Raw genomic sequence first — 10,000 nt, forward strand, 5'->3', positions numbered from 1 at the left:
AAATGATCCTCAACGTAACAAACTCTTACATGATTCTTTAAAATACAAATGGTAATTAACAAGAAAACAAGCAGAGCTTTTTAATTCGAAATGGAAATCTAAAATTTCCAAATAATGTACCTGGTGGAACTATCTTCACCTAAATAAATACGCAATTGTACATAATTAGTGAATTGTTTTTCTTAATTTTCGATGCAAACAGTTTAAAATGTATATCAAGAATATAAGAATATTAGGATATGAAAAGGGACTAGGAAAGAAATATAGAAAGGGATTTGCAGGATTAAGAAAAGGATTTATAATAAGAACAATCTCATTTATTTTTCTTAGGCTCCCCTATCGAGTTAATTCCATTCTGAATCTAATTCAAAAAATAATGGGAAAGGGAGATTAGTGCTAGATTTAATAGATATCTAATAGATATTAGACTCTCGGTCGAATTTGGGGTAGAATTAATTTAACCTGAGAGAGAGAGAGAGAGAGAGAGAGAGAGAGAGAGAGAGAGAGAGAGAGAGAGAGAGAGATTTCGAACATTACTGTTTTCAATTCTCTGAAATTTTTAAAGATGATACATGGTCAAGTCATATGCAATGAGAGAGAGAGAGAGAGAGAGAGAGAGAGAGAGAGAGAGAGAGAGAGAGAGAGATTTCGAACATTACTGTTTTCAATTCTCTGTAAGTCTTTAAAGATGATACATGGTCAAGTCATATGCGGAGAGAGAGAGAGAGATAGAGAGAGATAGAGAGAGAGAGAGAGAGAGAGAGAACAATACAGTTTTTAATTCTTTATAAGTTTTTAAAGATGACACATGGTCAAGTCATAGACGTAGAGAGAGAGAGAGAGAGAGAGAGAGAGAGAGAGAGAGAGAGAACAATACTGTTTTTAATTCTTTATATGTTTTTAAAGATGATACATGGTCAAGTCATAGACGTTGAGAGAGAGAGAGAGAGAGAGAGAGAGAGAGAGAGAGAGAGCAGAGAGAGAGAGAGAGAGAGAGAGAGAGAGAGAGAGAGAGAGAGAGAGAGAGAGAGAACAATACTGTTTTTATTTCTTAATAAGTTTTTAAAGATGATTCATGGTCAACTCATATGCGGAGAGAGAGAGAGAGAGAGAGATAGAGGAAGAGAAAGAACAATACTGTTTTTAATTCTTTATAAGTTTTTAAAGATGATACATGGTCAAGTCATATGCGGAGAGAGAGAGAGAGAGAGAGAGAGAGAGAGAGAGAGATAGAGATAGAGAGAGAGAGAACAATATTGTTTTTAATTCTTTATAAGTTTTTAGAGATGATACATGGTTAAGTCATAGACGTTGAAAGAGAGAGAGAGAGAGAGAGAGAGAGAGAGAGAGAGAGAGAGAGAGAGAGAGAGAGAGTCAATAATTAAGGTTTCAACATTAGCGTAATGTTCAGATTCTTGACAGGTAGGAAAAAGAATTGTAACATTGTTCCAAATTCTGGTGAACAATATTCCCACAATTATCAGCTTAACACATTTCTTGGACATCCTCTGGTTAAACCGAATGGTGATAATGGTCATAATCATTATTTATCGATATTTTTCATTTTCACTCTATCTGACCTGATACTATTTCGACAACAGATATCAATGATATCAATAATGACGTTTAGTATGATTATTATTGTTATTAACGAAGCAAACTTTATTTTAACAATCTAAAAAATATGATAATTTTTAAAACGATAATAATTCTAATGATATTTATAATAATAGTAATTCTAATAATATTGATAATAGAAATAATTTTAATTAATTCATTGATTGAAATTATTAAGATCATTACTATGATGGAAATTCTTGAAATTATTATCCGTGAAATTTTTATCATCATTAAAATTATTATTATTATTATTATTATTATTATTATTATTATTATTATTATTATTATTATTATTATTAAAACTGTTGTAATTATCAGTTATTAAAATTAGTATTTCATACCGAGGATTTACCATTATTGTCAAGTAGTAGTAGTAGTAGTAGTAGTAGTAGTAGTAGTAGCAGCAGCAGCAGCAGTAGTAGCAGCTTTGCAAAAAGTTACCTGAATTCTGCGAGCGTCCAGAAAACGACTCGGTTTTTGCAATTTCGAAATATTGATCATAGCTTTTAAAGAGAACCTCTGAAGGGAACTCTGACCATAGAGGCCATGTTAGACGTCTCTGATTTCCTATACACTTAACTACCAATCTCAAAACCATTATAGTTTTTTTTTTTTTTTTTTTTTATTGGAGTAATTCCACTTCCGAGATTTCCAATTAAAACCATCATTCATGTTATGGTTTTAGAAGTGGGACTTCACCCCGTAGTATCCTCTCCTTAATTTTAGGATTATTCCTTTCTCCCATTGTTCCACAAGATCCTATTTTTTCTATTTTCTTTTCTTTATTATACAACTTGTTTCATATGGCCATTTCAGGTAGGTCCTTTCACTGGCCAGATGATACTACATTGGGTTCCTCCCTGATTACAGCTGATTTTCCTTTGCTTACACATACACCGAATATCCTGGTCTATTCTTTATGCATTCTCCTCTTTCCTCATACATCTGACAACGCTTAGATAACCGAAAATTTCTTCTCCACTCAAGGGGCTAACTAATGCACTGTAATTGTTCAGTGGCTACTCTCCTCTCGGTAAGGTTAAAAGAGACTCTTTAGGTAAGGCAAGCAGCCTTTCTGGGAGAAGGACACTCCAAAATTAAACCATTGTTCTCGAAGCTTAGGTAGTGCCATAGCCTTTGTACCATGGTCTTCCACTGTCTTGGGTTAGAGTTTACTTTCTTAAGGGTACACTCGGGCACACTATTCTATCTAATTTCTCTTCCTCTTGTTTTGATAAAGTTTTTATAGTTTATACAGTATATGAAATATTTATTTTAATGTTGTTACTGTTCTTAAGATATTTTATTTTTCCTTGTTTCCTTTCCTCACTGGGCTATTTTCCCTGTTGGGCCCCTGGGCTTATAGCATCCTGCTTTTCCAAAAAGGGTTGTAGCTTAACAAGTAATAATAATAATAATAATAATAATAATAATAATAATAATCTCATAGCGTCGTGTCTTCATTAATTACCGTGTTGTTATTGAGACATGCTCTCAGCATGTCTCAATAACAACACGGTAATTGGATCAAGTTCAGGGCCCCTAGGACATTGTCTTTCTTATTTCATACTTCCTTTTTTTATTGAATTTAATTCTTGGAATCTCTTTGTTCAAAAAAAAAATACTTGGAATATTGTGCGAAACTAGTCTTGGAGAAATCAAATGAACCAGAATGTTAAATGGCTTCAAAAGTTACAATATCTCTTATCCATTTCAGTACTAAAATTTTCATTAATTTCCTGCTTTTCATAAACCTAAATCAAAGACAATGTATATGATCATAGACTCCTCCATTACCTTTCTAATCTGATTTTCTGTAAAACGTATTCACTCTTAGATGACCAGGAACTGATGACTAAGGTTCTGCATTTACTGTAGTGCTTTGTAATTCCACAATCTTAAAGCCTTTAAAATGCATTGACTTGTTCTGCTTTCTTTATCATTTTTGTTTCTGATATGACTGAATTAGGCTGTAAAGCCTCCATCCCATCGACATCTATATTTACAAAAATTATCAACATACACCTACGACTATGACCACATAAATGCATATATAAAGGTGATGGTAATTTAATCACTTGTTCATCGTTTTACCATGAGAAATGAAGACGTTTTTGTTTCTGATACGATTGAATTAGGCTGTACAGCCTCCTATCCTGTCGACCTCTATATTTATAGAAATTATCCATATAGGCCTACGCCTATAACCACATAAATGAATATATAAAGGTGCCAGTACACAAAATGCTTAATCATTCGTCTTACCATGAGAAACAAAGACGTTCTTGGCTGCTGGCTGCGTATTGGATGCAGAACAGGTGTAGTTTCCGGAATCGTTGTAGTGGGCGTCAGTGATAGTGAGATGAGACTGCGTCTTTGTGGGTCCTGTCTCCGTGGACACGTTAATTCCTCCTCGCCGGTTGTCGTAGTTGATCATCCGGTCGTTGTGGTACCAGAAAACGTACTGAGGCGGCGTTGGGCTCTGGCGGGTAGGGAACAGAGAACATGTTTTAGCGTCATGGCATTTTATACGAAAGATCATGTGAAAAAAAGTGTTGGGAATCTTCTGGTTTTAAGCAATAACTGAAGATTTACCCCAGTGTTTTCTAAAGGTCTCGATAATGTGGATTTGAAAATAAACGAGCAATATGCGATGTGAAATGCTGAATGCCTTAGAATGTATATGATAAAATTATTTACGAAAGGTCCTGTAGAGAGTAGGGTTCCCCCGCAGTATAAGACCAGAAAAGCAGCCCTTATAGTAAAATAAAGGGTAACAATACAGAATAAAGAAATAACTTAGGGAACAGTGATGCATTTCATGGTATATAAACAAATCTCTCCACGTGAAATAAACATGTAGACCACAGCTCGAATGAGTTATTCCCTTACTTGCTTGATAACGCAGTCGAGTTTGATGGTTGACCCAAGCTGGACGTGATATTCCTTGCCTCCGAGAATGTAGGCCTGTGGTACAACCACGTGGAGATTCACAAACTGGGATATGAGGCCGGTTCCAGTTGCGAGCTGAAATGAAATAGAAAAAAAATATCATTTTTTGTTCAGCTTTGCTTGACATTGATGAAATTGTTAAGATACTTATCTTCATTCCTTTTCCAACATCATTGCCAAACAAATTTCTTTTCGCAGTTAAAAAAAAAAAAAATTATCTGAAATCAGTTGCTGAAACAACGTATGTTAATGCATTTTCCTGACTATGATTACCTACGATCGTATTTCATAGATCTTTTACTGGTAATTTATTGAGGTAATATTTATGAGATCTTTTTAATATGACTGTGTTTCTGAAAGTATCTAAATTACGTTCTGGAGGATTTTCAGTAAATAGACATTTGATATATATATATATATATATATATATATATATATATATATATATATATATATGTATGTATGTATACATATAAATGTATATATATATATATATATATATATATATATATATATATATATATATGTATATATATATATATATATATATGTATATATATATACATATATATATATATAAATATAAATATAAATATGTATATATATGTAAATATATATATATATATATATATATATATAAATATGTATATATATGTTCATATATATATATATATATATATATATATATATATATATATATATACATATATATACATATTTATATATATATATATATATATATATATATATATATATATATATATATATATGTATGTATGTATATATATATATGTCTGTATATATATATATATATATATATATATATATATATATATATATATATATATATACGTGCATATATACATAGTGTGTTTGTGTATATAATATGTATATGTATACATATATATGTAACATTCTTATATGTGTGTGCGTAACTAACAAATCATTGATGCCTGCGTATCATTATTACTAAATCATATATAGTATCAGAAATGACTCACTCGTCCAATGGAAACGAAAATCATAAATTTGCTCCCTTTTTTTTATCAAATAGACGTTTCCATATGATTGAATTGATTTGATTAATAAAATCAGCTCTAATGAAGTTGTCATTTGTGAGGAGCTGAAATGAAAGAGAGTTCATTTCCCTTTCTCTACTAAAGAATTTCATTGAATTAATTTACACTTTATTCTTTTTTTTTTATTCAAGCAAGTGTCAAACCAGGTGTAAAAATAATTTCTTTTTTTATGAGAATTGCTTTTGTTTTTTCAATTATTATTCTTGTATTGTTTTTTTATGAAATTACAATAACTCATGAAAACGTATTGATAAATTGTGTTTTATTCATACCGGTACAGAATCTGTTAAAAACGGATATTCAGAAATATTTTATCTGAAAACTACATTTTATTTTTCTTTTATTCAATCAAATCTGTATTTCGATGAAGTGAACTGAATCTATCCTGAATTGTAGCAACAGAAAAAAATATTTTTTATTCCAAAGAGTTGATAAAATAAAAAAAAATTAACAGATTAATTTTTATCGAATTATTTCCAAAAGGTCATCAAAAATATTCGTCTAATGAAAGATGACCAGAGTTAAAAACCGGGAAATTTATCCCTAATTCTCACTAACAAAATAGGCCACATGAAATCAACCTTGATCATAGAAAGAGGACATGGAGTTACAAGGACTTACAAGGATTTTGGATGTCTGGAAGACTTTTTAGTCCATCCAGGAAGAGTCTGCTTACTCTTGGGTAAGGCAATTTAGTTTAAACGTTTAGAGAGTTTTATTCTAACTTACTCTTGAACTCGTTTACCGTGTTGCTGTTTACTACATTCGCTGAAAGTCTGTTCCATGTATTAGCTATTTTGTATGTCAAGAAATTACCAGATTGAGTGGTGTTGTATCTTTTCAATTACAGTTTGTATCCGTTACCTGTGGACTGATTTGTGCTAAGCGGCTAAACGTGAATAGATTGTTGTAATCTACATTTGTTATTCATCGAAGAATTTTGAATGCCTCTATTAAGCGTCCCCTTAGTCGTCGAGTTTGTAGATCAAATAAGTCCAAACGTTCCATCCCCCGTCTATGTCCAAATAGTGTTGGAACTAGTTTGGTGACCCTAGCTTGTACTGCTTCCAGTCTATCTATATCCTTCTGAATACTTAGTGTGTACTACATCTGCTGGAAGTCCTTTCTACGTCTTGATACCCACCTGACATTCGTATGTCCCGTTGTCCCTTCTGGTGGTGTACTTCACCTGCAGCGTCCAATCGTTCGAATCCTCGGGATGCAAGACAGAGAATCTCTCGTCATTCGTGTAAGTGAAGATTCCCGTCGTGAGGATGTGCCAGTCTCGCCTCCTGAACCACGACACCTGAATACCAAGAGAGGAATAAAGGATGTAAGTACTAAAGTAGGATCTACAAACAAATAAAAGTGAGATGTTTTACGAGTCTAAATGTTTCGAAGGACTTCAAGAGTAAGGATGCTGAATGAAAGTGAACCTAAAAGGTTTTTCTTTTTGATTTCGTACCTCTGAGCTATGTGTGTACTTCTTACAATAAATTTCTCTCACATAAACATATAATACACACAGACAAACACCCACACACACACATATGTATTTTGTATATATATATATATATATATATATATATATATATATATATATATATATACATATATGTATATAAATATATATATTTATATATATGTGTGTGTGTGTTTGTGTTACAGTACAACACACCAACAATTACATGTGTAAAATAATCTAAACAGAATTCATGGAAACCCAGTCATAACTAACAACTAATTATAAAAGATGCATATTTGCAAATGAATTGTTGCATGAGTTAATTCATTGGGCATCGAAATACAATAGGAAAAAAAAATACAATAATCCCTTTAATCAGCCCGCCTCCGCGCGAATAAATATATTACATAAGTCTCTGGAACTCTTTGGTGACGTTTCATTTCAAAGGTATTGTATTAGCGCAAAAACTATAAGCGCTAGGAATTAATGTTTTATAGTATAGATGAATATATTTCCTTGCCATTGATATATATAGTATAGTTTGGGTAGATGGAGATGGTTGGGGTATGCTGTCTGCATCCCCCAATAGAGATTAGTTCACGAAACTTTTAACGTGGCTCCACAAGGCACTAGAAAAGTTGTAAGGCCCAGGCCTACATGGCTAAGGACTGTGAGGGATGAGGTAGGATATGATGGATGGAGAAATATTGATTTAAAATCTCAAGATAGAGACGACTGGTGAATTCTAGATGAGATCCTTTGCGTCAAAAGGCGTAGGGGGAAATGATAATGATGAGATATAGTTTTATACATTCTCTTAAAGAATAAGAAAAAGAGAAAACCTCTGGATATTCCTATACGGCATGTGGGAATAATGGGAGTTGAACTCAGTGGAAGTAGAATTAGGGTTATGGAATTTAAATGGTTAAAGGCGGCTGTTCTACCTCGGTTTTCCTTTACTATTTCCATGTTTCTGGAATTTTTGTCCCGTCACTCATTTTCCCAGCTATCAAACACTGTGTTGAAGCGTCCCTCACTCTCTGACGTTAAAACTCTCTTAACAACCTCAGGTCCATATACTGGCTGAAATGTCATTTGGGCTCATTTTGAAATATTTTTCTCGTCAGCTCTCGGTGGAATTGCTCTGTCAGCTCATTAGAATAGCCATGGTTTCATAACTAATGTAATTGGACTGAAAGAAATGATTATATGGAATATGTATCTTTCCCCCTGCTATTCGAAATTTGATCTATATAGAAAGCGTAAGATATATGGTTATCTATGGATGAAGAATCTCCTATATTCATACACAATGCATAATAAGATGAAGGAATTTTAGGATTAACATTCCAAAAAAAATTTTTAAAAAGATTCGATTTTTGGTGAATCAGGAGGATATCTTCCCTTTATTATATCCTAATTATAATTTCCTTGGATGTGATTTGTCATACATTAGAGGGATTCCATTGTTCTTCTTTCTTCTTTTTCTCAGATTAAAAGAGGAAGAGATAAAGAGGATCTGAAGATGGTGAGACGATCCAAAGGGAATAACTCCATATCCTGACACAGCTCATTTCCTTATGCCATTTTAGATAGGAAACAAAGAAGATCTGAAGGAAATCTAGATCAGTATTCTCTCTCTCTCTCTCTCTCTCTCTCTCTCTCTCTCTCTCTCTCTCTCTCTCTCTCTGAGCGAAGCCGACGTCGAAGAAAATCCCAAACGATTCCACGTAAGATAAAATTCAAATCACCTTCTTTAAGTTCAGTGAACTTTGCAGTAATATGCCGGGGAGATTAGCCACCGCTCTAACCCTCTCTCTCTCTCTCTCTCTCTCTCTCTCTCTCTCTCTCTCTCTCTCTCTCTCTCTCTCTCTCTCTCTCTCAAATCTTATGGAGTGGGATACATTTAATCCTTAAGATATTAACACTTCAATGAACAGGATATCTCTAAACGTTTTATTATGAGTTTGCAATCCGAGTCGAAGTAATCTCATGGACGCTCATTCAAGTATTTTTCGAAATCTTCCCTTAAATGGAATGATTCCAAAGATATTTTTCACTCAATTCCAGTTTGACTCAAATCCATCCGGGGAATAGAGGGTCTACTAACATTGTAGTAGAAAATTACAGTCAAGTTTAAAGAGCTCTGGAAAAATATTTTCCGGTCAGAATTACTTAGATGTAAGCTTTTGAAAGGTATGAGATAATGGAAGATGATATAACTGAATGATTAGTCGATGCAAAGCTCAAATGAATGAAAGATTCAAATAACATATTTAAAATAAAGAGTATCATGAAAGATTTAAAATGATATATATTGATGATTTTTATAGCCAGATAATTTTAAATTCTCTCTCTCTCTCTCTCTCTCTCTCTCTCTCTCTCTCTCTCTCTCTCTCTCTCTCTCTCTCTCTCTCTCTCTCTCTCTCCAGCAACACTGTACTAGTCATGGCCACCTATACTAGGTTGATTTGCTGTGAGCCATCACACTAAAGTCAGCTACCATCACCAATCCGCAGTGGCCAACGTGGTGATGAAAATGGCCAAACCCTGGACATGACTAAGGACATGTCTACGGCCTTTGTCCTGCAGTGGACTAGAAATGGCTTCAATTGTTATCGTTGTTATTGTGCGTGTGTGTGTGCAAATATATATATATATATATATATATATATATATATATATATATATATATATATATACATATATATATATATATATATATATATATATATATATATATATATATATATATATGAATCTAGGACAATTATTCGAAAGCAATTATTCGAAAACAGTTGTTCGATATTAATTATTCGAAAACCAATTGTTCGACACAACACTTGTTTGAATTAACAATTGTTCGAAAAAGAAAGCTATAAAC

General features: G+C 32.9%; 1 protein-coding gene across 2 annotated transcripts in view; it reads right to left on the bottom strand.

Moving 5' to 3' along the window:
- Positions 1 to 10,000, bottom strand: part of LOC137616169 (limbic system-associated membrane protein-like) — a 53,497-nt gene that overhangs the window by 1,339 nt on the left and 42,158 nt on the right. For both annotated transcript variants that reach the window (XM_068345828.1, XM_068345827.1), the window contains exons 4-5: positions 4,513 to 4,647; positions 3,886 to 4,102 (exon numbers count right to left, since the gene is read on the bottom strand). In XM_068345828.1, the coding sequence (XP_068201929.1) occupies positions 3,886 to 4,102; positions 4,513 to 4,647 (352 nt within the window). The remainder of the gene's footprint in view (positions 1 to 3,885; positions 4,103 to 4,512; positions 4,648 to 10,000) is intronic.

Source organism: Palaemon carinicauda, chromosome 22, assembly GCF_036898095.1.
Source record: "Palaemon carinicauda isolate YSFRI2023 chromosome 22, ASM3689809v2, whole genome shotgun sequence".
Lineage (NCBI taxonomy): Eukaryota > Metazoa > Arthropoda > Malacostraca > Decapoda > Palaemonidae > Palaemon > Palaemon carinicauda.